This window comes from Equus quagga, chromosome 17, assembly GCF_021613505.1.
Source record: "Equus quagga isolate Etosha38 chromosome 17, UCLA_HA_Equagga_1.0, whole genome shotgun sequence".
In the NCBI taxonomy this organism is placed as follows: Eukaryota; Metazoa; Chordata; class Mammalia; order Perissodactyla; family Equidae; genus Equus; species Equus quagga.
The window spans coordinates 4,708,438-4,727,822 of NC_060283.1; the positions used below are offsets into that span (position 1 = coordinate 4,708,438).

The 19,385-nt window shown below is 55.7% G+C and overlaps 1 protein-coding gene across 1 annotated transcript in view; it reads right to left on the reverse strand.

The window, feature by feature from the left end:
- Window positions 1–19,385, reverse strand: part of LRP5 (LDL receptor related protein 5) — a gene marked incomplete at its 5' end in the record, with an annotated part of 73,598 nt that overhangs the window by 13,859 nt on the left and 40,354 nt on the right. The window contains 7 exons of the mRNA XM_046643807.1: window positions 1,516–1,641; window positions 4,905–5,114; window positions 5,791–5,981; window positions 7,580–7,788; window positions 11,918–12,117; window positions 13,948–14,271; window positions 18,489–18,673. Coding sequence (XP_046499763.1) covers window positions 1,516–1,641; window positions 4,905–5,114; window positions 5,791–5,981; window positions 7,580–7,788; window positions 11,918–12,117; window positions 13,948–14,271; window positions 18,489–18,673 — 1,445 coding nt within the window. The remainder of the gene's footprint in view (window positions 1–1,515; window positions 1,642–4,904; window positions 5,115–5,790; window positions 5,982–7,579; window positions 7,789–11,917; window positions 12,118–13,947; window positions 14,272–18,488; window positions 18,674–19,385) is intronic.

The following is a 19,385-nucleotide window of genomic DNA, read 5'->3' on the forward strand; positions in this document are numbered from 1 at the left end:
GAGCACATCCTTGTGTGGAGGCCCAGGGCTGGGGCCCAAGAGAGAGCTGAGCGCTCTGCGCAGCTCTCTCCACAGACCCTCTTTGCCAGGGCAGCTTGGACATCTGTGGGCACTGCATGGCCACTCTCAGGCCACGAAGCCATGTGAGCCCTGGGGCTGGAACTTGGAGAAAAGCCACCAGGAAGCTCAGGAGGGTCAAGGTGGCTCTCACTGGGGGAATGCCACAAAATGTCCCCTCTGTTCTTGGCCAAGCTTGAGGGGCAGAGTGTGAGGCAGGGCGGGAGAAAGCTCCAGAAGGACAGGCCCCATGTTCCTGCTCTTCAGGCACAGGATAAGCTGCTAAGAACAGGTGTCCACGTACTGACGGCCATGTGCTGAACATCTGCTGTGTGTAGGACACTATGGGTGTCGTGAGGGGCAAGAAGAGGATGAAGCCTGACCCCCAAGAGCTCAGAGAGGAGAAGGGGAGATGAGAGGATCCAAGGTCACCTGGGAGGGCCCCGGGGCAGCAGAGAGGAAGCCCAGGGAGTTGGGTTTCATCATGGCGATGATGATGATTGTCACTTTTTATTACTGCCATCCCCATGACTAATAACAGCTGGCATTCCGATGTGCCATGAATCAGGGCCCACATGCAGAGCTCTGTTACTTAACGACCATTACAATCCTGCCAGGTAAGCACTCTCAATTTCTCTCTTTCATAGAGGAGGAAACAGTGGCTCAGAGAGGGCAAGTGACCAGCCCAGGACAGCTCAGCTGGGAAGTGGCAGAGCTAGGATTTGAACCCATGCAGCCTTGGTGGAAGAAGAGGATTAAGGATAGAAGGCAAGGAAAAGACAGAACTGCAATAAGAAAGAGACAAGTCCACTTCTGGAATTGAAGACTTCAACACCCTCGTCAGTAAATGACAGCTCAAGCAGGCAGGAAGGAAGGATATAGACAATCGAAACAGCACCATCAATTAACTCCATCTAATCGACATTTATAGAACACTCCACCCAACCACAGCAGACAATACACTCTCTTCAAGCTCACATGGAACGTTCACCAAGACAGACCACATGCTGGGCCGTAAAACACACCTGAACAAACTTAAAAGGCCAGAAATTATACAATATCTGCTCTCAGATCACAGTGGAATTAGGTTAGAAATCAGTAATAAAAAGATAGCTGGAAAAACCCCAACTATTTGTCGATTACACAACACATTTCTAAATAACACAAGGGCCAAAGAAGAAGTCACAGGAGGAATTTGAAAATATCTGAACCAACTGAAAATGAAAAAACAACTTATTGAAATTTGTAGGATGCAGCAAAAGTAGTGCTTAGAGGGAAATTCATAGCCCTGAATGCATCTATTAGAAAAGAAAGAAAGACAAATGAACAGATAGTCTGATTTGGAGACTAGATGCCACAGGGACCATGATTTTAAAAGGATGCTGGACAGAGACCTGGCAGGCAGAGAATCAGGCCCCTGTCCAGCGCCCCAACAGAAAGTGCTGAGGTCACACCTACCACCACAGGTCAGCAGGTTCTGCAGGAGCACGAGGTGGACCGGGCATGAGCACCTTGGCGTCCCGTCACCCTTGGCAATGCAGATGTGGGAGCAGCCACCGTTGTCCCGGGCACATGGGTGGGCCGCTGCAGAGACAAAAAGAGGGAGGGGGTCAGGCTCTGCCTCCCACCTCAGGACTGCAGCCCGGAGGGTGCTGGGGATGAGGGCCAGGCGAGAACTCACAGGAACTGGCGCTCCTGTAGGCCAGGCCCCTACAGATCCTCCTACTTAATTCTCAGGGCGGCCTGCAGCGTCTATTACTATTGACACTGCATTTTCGATGTGAGGAAACAGAGGCCAAAAGCACTTACAGAATTTTCCCAACATCATACCCGAGCCCGTCTGCACCGGCTCCCACTGCGCCCACTCAGTCACTCTACACTGCTCGCCTCTCTGTCTGTCTCTCATGATGTAGCGGGCTGAGTGGTGACCCCCCAAAAAGATACGTCCATGCCCTAATGCCCAGGATCTGTGAATGTGACCTTATTTGGAAAAAGGGTCTTTGCAGATGTAATCAAGTTAGGGATCTCAAGATGAGGTCATTCTGGATTATCCGGGTGGGTCCTAAATCCAATGACAAGCACCCTTATAAAAAACACAGGGGAGAGGCCGTGCAAAGATGGAGGCAGAGATTGGAGTGACGCAGACACCAGGAATGCCTGCAAACCCCAAAAAAGCAGAAAGGGCAAAGACCTACCACCCCCTCAGGAGCCTCCAGAGGGAGCACAGCCCTGCAGACAACCTGACTTTGGACTTCCGGCTTCAAGACTGTGGGAGAATACATTTCTGTTGCTCTAAGTCACCCAGCCCGTGGAGATTTGTTAGAGCGCTGCAGGTGTGTTAGTGCACACCTGGCAATTAAACAGCAGGACGCTGATGCCCTGGAGAACTCGCATGTTTCACTTCAACCAACCGCATGTGCCCAACCCCTGACACTAGGAAGGAGCTGGGAGGGTGGCTGGCCTCCCTCAGGGGAGAGGAAATGGCAGAAAAGGCTTCACTCCCCACCCCCGTCCCCAAAGACAAATCACACAGTTGTCCCTCCTCCACCTCGAGGATCAGGTGTTTTAAAATGACAGAAGTCAGTGCCGGCCCGGTGGCGCAGCGGTTACGTGTGCACGTTCCACCTCAGTGGCCCGGGGTTTGCTGGTTCAGATCCTGGGTGTGGACATGGCACCGCTTGGCACGCCATGCTGTGGCAGGCGTCCCACATACAAAGTACAGGAAGATGGGCATGGATGTTAGCTCAGGGCCAGTCTTCCTCAGCAAAAAAGAGGAGGATTGGCAGCAGATGTTAGCTCAGGGCTAATCTTCCTCAAAAAAAAAAAAAAAAAAAAAGACAGAAGTCATAGTTTAGAGTAGAGGTCAGCAAACTTTTTCTATAAGCAAGAAAGTGATTAATTTTGGCTTCATGGGCCAGATCACCTGTCACAACTCTTTAAGTCTGCCAGCTGCACCGCAAGGCAGCCACGAATGACACATAAACCAATGGGCAGGGCTGTGCTCCAATAAAGCTTTGTTCACAAGACAGGTAACGTCTGGCTGTGGTCCACAGGCTGCGGAGTGCCACCCCTGGTTTAGGGTTTAGCTGTGGGATCTTGTGGGGAGGCAAGCTGGGTGACCCATGTCCCAAACAAACATGAGAGAGCTCCCCTAAGGACTTCCCGCCCTCCATGTCACCCCAGATACTGCACATTAGTGTTCATGGGGACATCCTGCTTTCCAACCTCAAACCTGCTTGCTAAACGTTTCCTGGCCGTCCTGTCCCCTCTGTTGCAGGAAGCTGCCGGCCAGCGTGCCTGGCCTTTTGCCGACACCAGCAGGCGGCAGGTCTGGACAGTCACAGGCTCCATGTTCACCATTCTGACCACTGCCGGCGATTCTGAAGGGCCGTGACACCCAGGATCCATGACTTTGCTGAGCATGGTGTTCAGGGCCATGCAAACACAGATGTTCTAAACCATATCCGTGGGGTGCCTCTGTTATCTGGAAGCTGTGTACCCAGTGACTTCACTTATCCAGGACCCAGCTGAGAACCCACAAGGACAGATACCAGCCGCTCAGCAGCCCACACAGAAGTGACCGTCCCTCTGTGTTCGAGGTCACGCCCCGGCTCTGGGCAGGGAGCCCAACCTCCCTCAGATCCACGTGTCTGTAATTCGCACACAATTCTACTGAACTTGGTTGCCGATTTTTGCCTAACCCACCAGAGGTGAGCCAGACAGAAGCCCAGTGGCTAAAACAGGGGTTCTGGCCCCAAATTCGAGCCCTATCCTATTTAGTAGCTGAGTGACAGGGAAGTTAATACCCTTTCTGAGCCAGACTTTCCTCAGCTGCAGAACAACCATCGTGAAATAACATACGTGATGTGATAATATATGGAGCATGGGGCCTGGGAGGCAGCAGTCAGAACGTTGCGTGGCCACGGAGGGAGGCCAAGGGCAGAAGCTGGATCACAGAGAGAGCAACATCTGAGCCAAGCAGGAGCCAAAGAATGAGCTGGAGTCACTCAGAGAAGGAAATGGAAGGTGATCAGAGAGAAGGACTCTAGGGAGCAGGGACAAGGCCAGCGGGAGGCCGAGGGGCCAGGGGAGGCTGGCAGGGCAGCTCCCAGGTCCTCGAAGGCAGGCAGCTTGAAGGCGGCCAGACGTGGGCATCACAGGACAGGGACAGCAATGGGCCTGCTTACTGCTCTGTCCCAGCACCAGGCACTCGGCTGGCGGCCCAGTGTATTTACTGAACTAAGAGCAGGAAGACAGAGAGAGACAGGCAGATGTTACACGCGTGGACAGCCACATGTGGAGGGGCTGGAGGAACCAGAACTCCCCCTCTCTCAAGGCAGTGGGCACAGCCAGGCTGGAGCAGGAAGATTCCTAAAATGCCCCCCAAATTTCCCACCCTAATCCCCACACAGTGGATGTGATGAGCTACCGTGCCCATGGTTTGTGACCTTACACGGCAAAAGGGACTCTGCAGATGTGATTAAGGTTGCTAATCAGTTGACTTGGAATTAATGCCAAGGGAGACTAAAGGTGGGCCAGATCTAATCAGGGGGCCCTTGAAAAGCAGAGCAGGTCCCCCAGCTGGAAGTAGAGGAGGAAGTCAGACAGGTCTGGATGTGTCACTGAGTTGGGGGGAGCACGGGGCAGGACCTGAGGGTGGCCTCTAGGAGCCAAGCGCCATTCCCTCTGGAGGCCAGAAAGAAAACAGGGCCTCAGTCCTACAACTCTCACATCGGCCCGACCTCCTGCTTTCTCCAGGGGGCCGGGTTCAGGGGTCGCTGTGCTCTGCAGAGGCCCATCCTCCCCTAGGGAACCCCCGCACACACCGCTGCCCACCACCCACGTACAGAACTCCTCCAGGCTGACGTCCTCCACGGCGTGGATGCTGGTCAGGTGGGCGACGCGGCCCTGGATGCGCGTCCGCTTGTCCCCAGTGGTCTTCTCCACACGCTCGATCATCTGCTGCTGGCGGTCGATCCAGTAGAGGTGTTTGCCCAGCACGGTCAGGCCCATGGGCTGCACGATGTTGGCGTCCTCTAGGGTCAGGCGGTTGGCCCCTGCAAGTGGGACAAGTGACCCCTGAGTGGCGGTCAACCTCCAGAGCTCCGCCCACGCCTGGCTCGGGAGAACGGAGGGCTGCCCGGGAGCCTGGGGGTTCCGCGCCCTGGCTGGAGCAGATCTGGGATCAGCCCTCGGACAGTCCTGCTCCTAGTTGCACTGGCCTTGGGAGCAGGGTCATAAGTGCCCACTGTGGACGCCAGTCACTAGCCCCCTACAAGCACAGTGCCTCCCCTCCCCCCACCGCATCCCATAACAAGGAAGAAGGCACAGACTCTAAGCACAGACTCCTGCTCTTGTCCAGCCCAGCGGCCTCCTGGTCTAAGGTGGCCATGGCAGATCAGCCGCGAGCATGGGCACCGGAAGCAGAGGGGTCAGACTCCTGCTCCACCCCACGCTGTGGAATCCTGGATAGCTCGCTCACCCTCTCTGAGCCTGCTCTCCTGCCTTTGCCCCTCGGGGACCATTTGGGACCTACATCCTGGAACTCGCAGGTAGGACTACGTGTGGTGTACATAAAACCCCAGAACAGTGCCCACTCACAGTGGGTCCCTGACAAACGTGGCCGCTGCCCCCGCCATCAGTGATGACAAGGAAGACTGGGCGTCCCCGGGAAATTCAGCCGGGGAGAGCTGCCGGGGGACTCGACCACCGAGGAGGCCCCAGGGCGCCTACCCGACAGGTCACAGCTTTCGATGCGCTTTAGGTCTGCGTCCACCCAGAAGAGCTTGCCCAGCGCGTTGTCCACCACGAGGGCCACGGGGCGGATGAGGCCCGTGGTGAAGAGGACCTCACGCTCGGTGCCGTCCAGGGCCGCGCGCTCGATCTTGGCGGCTCGGTCCTGCATGTTGGTGAAGTACAGGTACCTGTGGGAGGGGAGCGGGTGAGGGGTGCATGCCACGTCCCGCCAGCTCCTCAGCCAGGGGGTCGCCTACGAAGCACCAGGAAGACCAGCCCCTGACTCTGCAGGCATCCAACGGGGCTTTCGAAAGTCACCTGTCACACGGCCCTGGCCTCTCGGGGCTGGCCCCGGAGGTTGAAAGGTCACGTCCTGTCCTGGGTTAAACAGTGTCCCCCAAGAATTAACATCCAACCAGAACCTCAGAATTTGACCTTATTTGGAAACAGGGTCTTTGCAGATGTAATTAAGGATCAAGATGAAGCCACACTGGGTTAAGGTGGGCCCTAAATCCAATGAAAGTGTCCTTAAAAGAGAGAGAAGAAGCCACACAGAGAAGAAGGCAGTGTGACAATGGAGGCAGAAAATGGAGTGCTGTGAACACCGGGGTCCCCAGAAGCTGTGAGAGGCAGGAAGGGTCCTCCCCAGAGCCTGTGCAGGGAGCGCAGCCCTCCTCACTTGGCTCTGGACTCCAGCCTCTGGAGCTGGGAGAGAACAAACATCTGCTGTTTTAAGCCCCTCAGGGTATGGTCATTCGCTGGGCAGCCCCAGGGACTCGTCCTCACCCCCGACCCCCCACAGATGCTAAGAAGTCCCTGCTTCTGTGCAGGCCAGCTTCGGGGGCAACTCATTCGGGCCCCGAAGCGCCCCCTGACATAACCAGGGCTCCCGCTCGCCGAGCCTCCTGCACTGTAGGAGCTGGGATGTCATCCTCACTTTTTCAGACGAGGAAACTGAGTCCCCAAGAGGTCAGATCACCTGCCTAAGGTCATACAGGCAGTAAGTGATGGTGTCAGGATTGGAACTCGGGGCTGCCCAGGCCCAGGACTTGTGCTGGTTCTAGCTGTCCCTGGGCATGAGCTCCACAAGCAGGGCCCCCAAAGTCTGATTCCCAACTTGCACGTCAGCCCTGCAGGTCCTTGAAGATGGCCACCAGCTCCTGCCTCCTGCTCTCAAGCCTTCGGGGGCTCGGCTTCCTTTCTGAGCCCCCCTCCCACGCCAGGGGCGCCCTTAGGGACCCTCCAAGGCTGTCAACGTGTCCTGGCTGCCCTCCCATCTATCAGAGAACCTGAGGGCCGACGGGAGAGCGTCAGGGACCTTCACAGAAGGAAGAGGCTCCCAGGAGTCGAGGCTGAGCCCAGGAAGGTAGTGAGCTCCCCATAGTGGACTATGTGCACATGAATACCCAGCCACCACCTGGCATGCTATGGAAGGGATTTTGTATAGGGTTCAAGTTTGATGGGGATGGCACAAAACCTATGAATTAGAATTTACACCCTTTCTCTGTCTCTCAGCAACTGCCCCCACCCCAACCCCATGCTCTCCCTGTGCTCGCTTCCCGTTAAGGCCACCCCTCTGTGTCTCTGCCTCTCTGCTGTGACTGTGAATGAGTCAGCGCTCCACGCCCTGCTCTGGCTGCCATGGCAGGACCCTGTGGAGCTTCTGGTTGACTGGAAGGTTGGGGGCAGAATGCCTCCCAGCCCCAGGGGCTGACCCTCAGGGAGGGCCGCCCGGCACGGTGCAGCACCCCACCCCACGGTGCCCAACGCCTCTTCAGCCTCGCACCCTCGCTCAGCGTTGACGACGATGGCCCTCGGCTTGTCGCGGTCCCCACGGAGCACCACGCCCATGGCCTCCCCGTTCAGCCGGTGGACGTTGATGGTGTTGGTGGCCTCGCAGGTCCAGAAGAGCGTCCGGCTGTAGATGTCGATGCTGAGATCGTGGGGCTGCCGGTCTGGGCTCTGGCTTTGGCCAGGAGAGGTCAAAACGAAAGGCTGCAAAAGAGTAAGAAAAGAGAACCCGCTACAGACACGGAAGGGGACACAGGCCTTGGTGTGGGTGGCCCCACAGTCAAAGTTCCACCCTGTTTGGGGACCTTTCCTTTTAAACCAGCTCTTGCGCACCCGCCCACTTGAGAGTGAAACAGTGATTCCAGAAGAGCTCATGCCCATGAACCCAGATCTCAGGCCCACCCATCAGTGCCTTCAGCAGCCTGCTGTCCGCCACCCACACTGGCGGCCTCGTGCTCTCCGGGTCGTGCTGCACACAGAAGGACCACCTGACGGCTGGGCAGTCACCCCAGGACCACGGGCCCTGCCCAAGATGTCGTCGCTCTCTTTCTCGTTTTCTTGGACCCATGCTTTTGTGTTAAGACCCTAAATCTTACTGTTTTTTAAATTTAAGGGTAGAGGGGTACAGGACAGAGGTTCAGTCTCACAACCCTCTTCCCGAGGGAGAGAGGCCAGGGGCACATGGCCAGGGGAGGGTGCAGGGCCAGGAGAGGGCACCGGGATGGCCCGCAGTGCATTTGGGAGCACAGGGGCCCGCCGCATCTCTCGGCGGCAGTTTTCCCTCTCACATTTTGTGGGTCTCCACCCCGGGAGAGTCTCCTGGGAGCTCTGTCTGACTCCACGCCAACTGCTGCATCTCAAGGACAAGCCCTGGCTTTCGGAGCCGCTCAGAGAGAATCCCTTCAAAGGGACCCTGCTTCACAAACTGATGCAGGAGAAGGGGAGAGCCCAGCGTTGTCCCCCACAGAAAAGAAGCCTGATTCCCTGGTGCTCCTGGTCCCTCTGGGTTTCCCTGAAAGACTGTATTCAGGTCTCCGGTGACCTGATCTGGCACAAAGGGGCCTTCCCCAAGCTCCTGGGCAGCCGCTCCCAACGGTGTGGATCACAAGTTCCTTCCTCTGAGAAGGGGAAAGATGATGCTCTGATGACAGCTCGTTGCAGGCTTTCTTTATCTACCTCTTGTCAGCAGTTAATAAAATGAGAAATCTCCCGGCAGACGAGAGGGGGCTTGCAGCCAAAAGGAAGCCCTCTTTCCCAGGCCCAGCCTCTTGGACCCAGCTGGAGAAGACCCCCAACCCCCTACCCACCACACACACACACACAGCAGCCTCTGGTCCAGCCCTCCTGGCCAGCTGGACAAGTGTTACTCATGTCTGCAGGTAACAATATCCACATCCCCGAGAGCTTCAGGCCCTGAGAGCCAAGCGTCAGCTCCAATGGAGCACATTCCTTTCCCTAAAGCCACAGAGCTCTCTGGCCACAGACCACAGCCCGTGCAGCTGTCGCGCTGGGAGTAAAGCAAGATTTCGGGGACCCCCGGCCGGAATCGGGACCCCTGTCGGGGGTGGGTGTGTGGAGCCAGGCACAAACCAGATTCTGGCGTAGTCATCAGAACGACCAGCTGAAAAATGCACATGGTGTGGAGCGACAGGCCGCCCCGCCCCTCCCCGGGCAGACAAAAACAAGGAGACAAACTTTCCCAGCTGGCCAATTCTACAAAACCCGAACTCCAATTTTATGTTGAGGTTTTTTTTTCTTCTGCGGGGGGAGAGGAAGATGGTTGCCGAGCTGACACCTGTGCCAATCTTCCTCCGTTTTGTATGTGGGACGCCGCCACACCATGGCTTGATGAGCAGTGTGTAGGTCCATGCCCAGGATCCAAAACCACGAACCCCGGGGCACTGAAGCAGAGCGCGTGAACTTAACCACTACACCGCCGGGCAGCCCCCACGAACTCCAACTGTGATGTGAGTAACAACACGCATGCCAACGCAGAATTTCTTAGGAGGATCCTATTCAACACCACAGCCAACACTCCACCCTCCTCACCGGGACAAAGTGGTACTGAGCAAGTGGGAATGTCCCCAGCAGCATATTCACCACGGCACAAAGATGGATGCAACACAAGAGTCCATGAGTAGATAGACGGAGAAGCAAAATGTGCTGTGTGCACATGATGGAATATTACGCTGCCCTAAATAGGAAGGAAATTCTGACACCTGCTATGACACGGATGAACCTGGAGGGCATTAGGCTGAGAGAAATAAGCCAGACACTAAAGGACAAACACTGTGTGGCTCCACTTCCAGGCGGTCCCTAAAGGAGTCAAATTCACGGAGACAGAAGGGAGAATGACGGGAGCCAGGGACCGAGGGAGGAGAGAGCATGAGGAGTCTGTGTTTCCTGGGGACAGTTTCAGTTTGGGAAGATGAGAAAGTTCTGGAGATGGATGGTGATGATGGCTGCACAACAATATGAATGTACTTAACGCCACTAAGGCGTACAGTTAAAAATGGTTAAAAGCGTGCATTTTATGTATATTTACCACAATTTAAAAAAACCCAAAAAATTAAATAGAAAAAAATAACTGAGACAAGCAGATAATAATTTAAGACATCCTTCTTGTGGGTGGGGATGGCGTCCCTGATAAGATTCAAAGGCACAGCTACCGGAGGGTGGGGCTTGGCAAGGGGCGCAGGGATGTTTTCTGAGTTAAGTGGAAACCCAGAAGCTATTCCGAAAGGTCTTTTTCTTCAAAGTCTTTCTGCCCCTTTTGCCTCTCCCGCGAGACTTTAAGGCAATTTGCACCCAGTAGCTTTCTCAGCAGGGAAGCCACCGCCCGTCAATTAGCACTTCCCGTTCTCCAAAGGACTTGGAATGACTGTCACCTGCGCGGAGCAGAGCAGGATGAAAGGAATCCATTTCCACCATACCCGCCAGGCTCTGCTCCCACAGAGAGATGATCACAGCTGCCCAGACACGGCCGCTACCATCAACCCAGGACACAGACCTCAAAGGACGCCTTGTTAACCTCACATTGCCATTGCCGGGATGAAGTCTTCCGTGGAAAGTGATGCCCAGCCCACACAGACAGCACCAGCGCCCAGCCCAGGGTAGGAAGAGCCAAATCGACTTTACAAGACACGAAAATCAGCTGAAAAGTCTCCCCCACGGGCATGTCTCTGCATCGCTGTTCTAACAGTATCACGGTTTCCCAGAGGACACAGCTCCTGCCCCGACCACTCGCCCGAGAAAGAGACCGTCTGGTTCTGTGGTTTCTGTGAAAGGAGCCTTTGGAACTGGCGTGACGGGCCGGGCACATCCCGACTTCCATGCGAATGGAACGCCGATCCCAGCTCCCGGCCACATGGAGATGCCGGGAGTGCCCGAGGCCGCGGCAAGAATGTCCTTTCTGGAGTAGGTCTCAGGAACCTGACTCGGAAAAGCAGTCAGTTCTGCTAGAACGCGCATTTTGAAAACACGTATTTGTTCTGAAGCAGGGACGTATCGCGACAATCAGAGCACGACACAGATTTCGCCTCTGCTGCTGCGGTTTCCTCCGTGAGAAGCACCAGGTGAGAGCAGAGAACTGCCCCGGGCCGGCCTCGCAGGGACACACACGTCCACCTCCTCCGTCGTCCTCCCGAGTGCCATCAGACGCACCCGCCACACTGGGGTCACGACCTTCCATCCCATTGAAGACAATCCTCCTTCCACCATTTCTCAGAAACCCACAAGCCACAACCTTCCGACGCCCACGTCCTCAGCCAACCTCGGGTCTTCTCGAGGTAAAGCGCCACACTCCTCAGACCATTTAACATGCCGAAAGCGGCTCTGCATTCCTAGGTTCCTCCCTTTTCTCCTAACGTGTCACTGACGGAGTCTGAGCACCGGCTGCCTGGCCCCCTCTTCCCATAAGCCCTGCGGTTTGCACTGTGCGGTTTTGCACAGCGTGGTAATTTTTAGGAACATGTGTAGTGCACTATAGCAGAGCTGACTACACAATTCCTATGAAATGAAGGAAAAATCTAGAATTACCAATAGCAACGATCCGTGCACAAAACCACTGTGGAAAGAAAAGAAATCCTTGGGGGTCCTCCCTCCCGCCTCTGCTCAAACAACCGTAAAATCCAGGTTCTCTGTGATCCCAGTCTAAGGGGTTCCCACTGCTCGGGATCAGACCTGCAAGGACAGAACCAGAGCCCAGATCATCGTTTACCCCAAAGCGTGCTCTGGCGGCACCCCCTCTGCTAAGAAAAGGGGGCAGCAGCCTGGAAACCGCAGGGTGAGCTCCCCGTGGAAGCGCCCCCACGCCCCCCACAGGCGCACTTGCCTGGGTCCCGTCGTCCTTGGCTCGCTTGATGTTCTGGCGCCCGTCCACCCAATAGATGAACTTGTCCAGTGGGTCATAGTCAATGGCCTTGACATTCCTCAGTCCGTGCAGGGGCAGGATGAGGTCCGGGCTGTGCTGGTCGTCGGGGATCATCCGGCTGATGGCACATTTCTGGCTGAACAGCAAGAAGGTGGTGGGTGCTAGAGGGAGGGAAAGAGATGGGGGGGGGCCACAGGTCAGCATCCGGGCGCTGAAGAGGGAGCTGGCGGGACGGGCGCATTCCACTTTATGGTAAAAAGTGGATCTTTAGATGGACCCACTAGACGTGCACGGAAAAGATGCAGGAAGGACATAAAGCCATTTCTTGGGGGTGGACTACGGGAAATGCTATTCTCCTTGTTGATGCGTCTCCATTGTTCCAGTGTTTAATGAGTGCATGTGTTAATTTTTAAAACAGACATGGATTTATTTCTAAATTATCAAGACAAGACAGAAGGAAGGTACGCTGGTGAGCTCAGACTCCCACCCACAGATGTACTCGGAGCTTGGGGGGCCTGTGTAATCCGCCATACGCTCACATGTGCCCAGCTGAACTGCTGAACGCCGGCGAAGTGAACAGTGACACCGGGAGGGGACCCTCCTCGGGGGCGTCAGTGAGCAAAGCTGCCTGGGTTCAGAAACTGTGTCACTCAGAACGCGCAGGAGGCCCCTGGTTGCAACCGCTGTTAGAGTTACAGCTGGGTGGCGTGAAGCCAAGGATGGCCCCAGGTCTGCCAGCCGCTGGAGCGAGACCCAAGTCACAGCATCCCTCCGGCCGGTGGGTTACCTGCACCTGCGCTCAACCCCTCAAGGTTACGGCCGTCAGGGGGCGGGGACAACAGGATCAAAGGGAGCCCAAGAGTGGGGTGGCCCAGCCTGTGGCCCCAGGCCCATCATGTACAGCTCAGGGCCTCAAACAAGCCCCTCAGCCCATGGAAATCTCAAGTTCCTCACGTGCACGACCGGGATGCAGAAGACCAGCCCTCCTAATGCCCAGGGCTGGGCGAGGCTCAGACGAGGCCCAGATGACAGAGGGCTCATCACTGTCAGGGCTGCGCAGAGGCCGAGGTATGACGGCTCTCTGCCAACGTCACAGGAGAAAAGCCAGCCAATGGACACACCTGTTCTCCCCGGGGGACCCAGGGGCAGGAAGCTCCCAGGCTCTCTGAATTTGACCTTTCTCGTGGAAACGAGAGCAAACAGGCCTAGTAAGGCAGAGGTCAGTGTGAGGATTACGCAACTGGGCATGAGGCCACACGGCAAGGAGTCAAGAGCAGGCAGTCGGGAGCCAGCCTGCCTCGATTCAAACCTGGTTGGAACCTTAGTAGCTGTGTGACCTGGGGTGGGTTACTACGCATCTCTGTGCCTCAGGTTCCTCATCTGCAAAATGGGGACAGTGATACTCCCTACTCTATTAAAAAAGCACTTCGAGGGGGCCAGCCCAGTGGCGCAGCGATTAAGTTCGCACACTCCGCTTTGGCAGCCCACGGTTTGCTAGTTCAGATCCGAGGTGTGGACCTACACACCGCTTGTCAAGCAGGCGTCCCACACGTAAAGTAGAGGAAGGTGGGCACAGGTGTTTAGCTCAGGGCCAGCCTTCCTCAGCAAAAAGAGGGGAGGGTTGGTGGCAGATGTTAGCTCAGGGCTAATCATCCTCCAAAAAAAAAAAAAAAAGGCACTTAGAACAATGCCCTGGCTCTTTAAGTTAGTGCTCTCCCCCAGTGACCGGTTTTCACACTCAAATATCCTCCCATGGAACATTCTAGCTGAAGGCTTGCCCCATCTACTTGTGTCTTGATGAAGCAACAGGTCCTCCACTTAACCTGGGCTACCAGGGAGCATTATACAGCATGTGCAGTGCACAGCCTGCCCAACCGTCCAAGTACACCAAGGCATCCCCAGATAAGAAGCTCCTTTCCACCGTCCCCCCCAACAAGAGCCAGCCTGATCCCGTGTCGGGGTGAGAGGCAGGGGGAAGGCGAGGCACTTACGGCTGCAGTTGCGGCTACTGGGGTCCAGGGTGTAATGTGAGGCGCAGCTGCAGCGGTGGCCGCCAGGGATGGCGAGGCACAGCTGGCCACACTGCCCGTTGTTGTGCATGCAGTCGTTGAGGCCGTCCTGGCGGGAGGAGTGGAACACCAGGATGTCCATGACGAAGTCCAGGTGGCCCTGGATGAGGGTGCGGTTGCGGCCGTTGGTCTTGTCGGCCCTCTCGATGCTGTGCAGGTTCCAATCGGTCCAGTAGATGTAATCGCTGTACTGCGTCAGGCCGAAGGGGTGCGGGAGGTCGTCGGCGATCACAACCCGCTCCTGGCCTGCACGGGGACACACGGCACGGTCACGGCCACGGCAAGGGCGCCCTGTGGGGCCAACCGCTTCAACCTGCAGCCTGGAAACCTGATCAGAGCCACAGAGCGTTCGGCCACTTTGGAGAACGGGCAGGATCGACCGAAGCCGGACGTCCAGCTACCCTGCGACCGGGCAACACCACGCCCACAGAGCGAGGGAAATGCACACAGCATCCACCCAAACAACACAGACGAGAACGTGCACGGTGGCCACTGTGCGTAATTGCCGTGAGCCGAAAACAACTCAAACATCCGTCCATAGGAAAATGGATAGGACAACGGTGGATCTTCCTAAAATGGCAAGGACGCAGCGATAAAAAAGAACGACGACAACGCAGGCGAATGTCAGAGTTATCAGATTGAGTGAAAGAAGCCAGACGTTAAAGAGCACATGCTGTATGATGACACTGATAGAAAGTTCTAGAACAGCAAAACTGGTACATGGAGATAGAAGTCAGGGCAGCAACGGACCCTGAGGAGGCCGGTGGGATCGACTGGGAGGAGGCGCAAGGGGCTGGAAACCTTGCCTTGATCTGCCTGGGAGCTACGCGGGTTACGTTGACGCTTCTGTGTATGAACGAGCATGTGTGTGTAACAATTCTCCAACTTCTCCGCTTACAGTGTTTGGACTTTACTACATATGTGTTATACGTCAGCAAAAACCTTAAAATGCAACTTTAAAAACAATCTTCAGCCTCTTCAGCCCAGCAGTCTGGGGAAGCCGTGCGCCACCGCAGCTGGAAGCAGGCTGGAGACCGCCTGGACCCCCACTCCTCCCCTGATCAGCACATGACCTCGGGAAAGCTGTGCAAGCTTCTCCACCCTCAGTTTCCCCATCTGCAAAATGGGTCTTCTTAAGAGTGCCCGTGTGGGCATCCACGATGCTTAACCGTGAAACCGTGATAAAGTGGTGCATGAGATTTGCAATATCACCGTGAGAAATATTCAGTGAGACCATGCATGCAAATTGATGTGGATTAAGGCTGCCCCAGCTAGAGAAGCCCAAGGTGACCTGGCCTACATGCCAAACTATATGACCCGGTGGATTTTTTTATGGTATGAATTAGGGCTGCCCCAGGGAGAGAAGCCCAGGGCATCCTCACCTACATGCCAATCTATACGACCAGATTCGTATCTAAAGTTATATGACCGCCCAATAACCAGACCCCATCTGCACTGAAATCATTTAATGACTTTTTACATCATCTTTTCTTTTACCAGTAAAAATAAGTCACATACCCATGCCTTATAAAATTAGCCCTAACCCTCAACTCAGGGCAGCAGCAGGAGCTCTGACAACCCATGGGCCTGTCCCCATGCAGCAGCAGCTCCTCCTGCCCGTGGGCCCTGTCCCCACGCAGCAGCCTGACTGCCCATGGGTCCTGTCCCCATGCTATTCTATTCTCTAAATAAAAGAGCACTACTGCCAGATCTTAAGAGTCTAAGAAATCTTTCTTTCGACTCCTCGGCTCACCGACCCCACATCACAAATGGCCATAATGCAAGCACACCATAAGCGCTCAGTGAAAACTACATGCAGAATAACACCCCCCCAAAGATGTCCACATCCTGATCTCAAGAACTTGTGCATAGATTACCTAACACGGCAAAAGGGACTTTGCAAGTGTGACTAAGTTATGGATTCTGAGATGGGAGATGAACCTGGCTCACCCAGGTAGAATCAGTATAAACACAAAGGTCCGTATAAGAGGGAGAGGAGAGTAAGAGAGAGATGGGCAGAAGGCTGGCTCTGAAGACAGACGGAGGAAGGGGCCGCAAGCCAAGGGATGCAGGCGGCCTCTAGCAGATGGAAAAGGCGAGGGGACGGATTCTCCCCCGGACCCTCCAGAAGGAAGGAGCCAACAGCCTGACTTCAGCCACGTGAGACCCATGTGGGACTTCTGGCCTCCAGAACTGTAAGAGAAGAAATGTGTCTGATTTTAAGCCGTTAGGTTTGTGGTCCTTTGTTACAGCAGCCCCAGGACACTCATACAAGCTGGTGCTGATTTCTGACACCCCCAGATCAATCCTAGGGAAATCACTCCAAAACGGGCATGCCACCCAGCAGTGGCACTTGGAACGCTGGTGCCAAGCAGGGGAGGACTTGTGAGATGAACCGTGGTCTGACCATACGACAGAGCAGCCGTGCGCTGAGCACACCTGTGCATGCCTGCTGGGGGTGTGATGGCGAACACGCCGGCTCAGAGCCCAGAGGGACAGGATGCAGCGAAAGAGATGCCAACGGGAGCTGAGCCACAGCGGAAGGAGAGAGCCCGTGTGCAGGTGACACTGGAATTCTCTGTGTCCCCAACCCCCCCGCGAGTGTGGCTCTCCAGGTCTTCCCTTGTCAAACTGTGTTGTGGGAACACTCCTGCACGTACGCTCTGCTTCTCAGTAAAAATGGTGCCACTGCAAACATGTTCACGACACGCAAGCACGCTCGTCCCACACGGGACTGAGAGAAAGCGGGATGAAGATGATACACGGTCTGATCTGAAACGACGTTTTACAAACTATTTCTCAAAAGTGAAAAAAACCAAGATATTAACAGTTAAGAATATTTAACTTAGAAATCAACAAAAACATTCCGGGACTGGAAAGAAATAGGCCAACACATGAATATTGGTTATCACTGAGTGGTGAAATTCTGCATAATTATAACGTTTCTTCCTATTTTTCTGCATTTTCAGAAGTTTTCTAAGTTGATTATTCTATTGTTAGGAAAAAACAAAGTTATTACATAACAATGTGCCCTGACTGCCTCCATCAAACCCACCCCCCAACCCCCTCCCGGGCCCTGGCCTGGGAGTGGATGGTTTTCCAACAACTGTCATTGTAGCTAAAGGCTCAGTGGGCACTTACTGTGTGCCAGGCTTGGTGAAGCGCTTTCCCCCATATTCTCTCATTTAATTCTCACCACAGCTGCTATATGAGGAAGGTAATATTAGGGACTTGAAGCACAGAGAGGTTAAGTAACTTGGCTAAGGTCACACAGCTGGTAAGCGGCAAGGCCAGGACTACAGCCAGACAGTGAGGCCCCAGTTAGTGCTCCACACTGGGCTCTACCCACGTCCGGCACTGCTACCTATCCTTCACCCACCCGGGGCCTCACACATTATCAATCCAGGGCTTGGTGAGTGTCCGGGCATTAATGAGAAACGTGCCAGGGCAGAGTGACGGGCAGGTCCGATGCACGTGGCTACCCTCAGTCTGCAGGGTCGTGCGAGCGTCTGGGGTTCTCGCTGGTTTTCGTCCGAGCGTGTCCTCACTCTGGGGGAGGGGTGTATGAGCTCACTGATTTTGGGCACACGGTTTCTCAACTGGCGGTGGCCTCTCGTACGTAATTCACCGCGGGGCTGGGGTGGCGTCTCCAAGACACAGTCATACCTCGCCCTTGGCCTCATAAACCGGGACAGTCAGTGTGCAGGGTGGGGGCAGCCACCCCAAGCAGAAACTAGGATGCGGGCCTTCTAGACAAGCCCTTCAGCTCACTTATGCCTCAGTTTCCTCATCTGTAAAATGGGCACAACCACGCCCAGCACAGGTGGCAGCAGCGACGATGAGGAAGGAAGCCAAATTCTGTCCACTGCACAGGGTGGCCCCATCACCTAGTGTGTCACCGGAGAGGGTTAACATAGCCATGGCCCTCCAGCAGTCCAGAGTCCAGAGTTGTGTGTTGTGGGTTCAAATCCTGTCTCTCCTGCTGGGTGACTTGAAGTGACTTTTTTTCCTAATCTAATCCCAGGGTGCTGGGTGTGGCCTGTGAGTGGGCCCAGAACAATGTGCAGCACGTAGTAGGTGATGAGGGTCGGATGGAGACTGAGAGCGTGGCCCTGGGGTCTGAGCGAGGCTCTGTGACCTTAGGTAGGTCCTGTGACCTCCCTGGGCCTCAGTTTCCCCATCAATGAAAACCTATGTCATGTCGGGTAGGGTCAAATTGTGAGTCCTGGAGCAGGGCTGAGCTGGGACCCGGCTCTCAGGAGCGGAAAGGGACAAGCCCCAGGGGAGGTCGAGGGTGGATGAGCACTCAGGGTGTGTCCACACCTCCTGCGGGGCCTGGGGACGTGCGGGTCAGAGGGCACCATGCAGCAGCGGGCTGAGAGGTGGCCAACGCCCCAGCCCAGGGAAGCTCCAGCCCTGCAGGGCCAATGCCCTCCACCCACAGGGCCCCGCTCGGCCCTCACCCAGCATGTTGGACGACTCGATCATGTTGGTGTCCAGGTCGGTCCAGTAGAGACGCTGGTCGGCGTAGTCGATGGTGAGGTCGTTGGCCCGGCCCACCTTGTCCACCAGCGTCATGCAGTTGGTCCCGTCCATGAAGGCCCGCACGATCCTGGGCTTGCCGCCCCACTCGGTCCAGTAGATGTAGCTGGAAGACACGGGGAGCGGGGCGGGCTGGGCTCAGGGCTGCCCACTCTCACCGCAGGGCCAGGGACACAACTGCCGCCGTCTCCTCAGCTTGGCGCTCCCATCCCAGAGAAAGCGCATCAGTGACATCCCTCTGGCAAGCAGGGAAGGGGCGAGACCCTTGAGCCCCCCGCAACCCCAACATCCCTCCAGGGGCTGTCACCATGCCGCCTCCTGCCTCCTGAATTCCTGCAGCAGCTCCCCTGCACAGTAAATGATGACGCCCCATTTACAGACACAAACTGGGCACACAGACAAGGTGACCGTGGTACTAGAATATCTGGGCCCGGCTACCTCTGTCAGGCACAAATGCTAACTAGGCTGGACAGGATGCCGGGGTGGCCGCGGGGGTGGGGACGAGGATGAACGTGGGCAAGTCGAGGGGTTCGGTCCCTTTACTCAAAGAGGGCAGAGAGCCAGGCCCCGAGGCAGGCAGGCAGGCAGGCTCGGCAGGGCCAGGCAGCGAACACGGCTCTGCTGGCTCGCCGGTTTCTTCCGCAGTGGTTCCAGGAAAGGAAACTCGCATCCTCCTTCCAGAGCTGTGGACGTTTCACCTGCACTTTCGCTAAAACCTGGAGCCCTTTCTCCCTGTCCTGCCATCCTGAAACCTTTCCTTCCCCAACAGTCATGCAACAGGTACGGTTTGGGGTGCTCCCTACACATCACCCATGCTT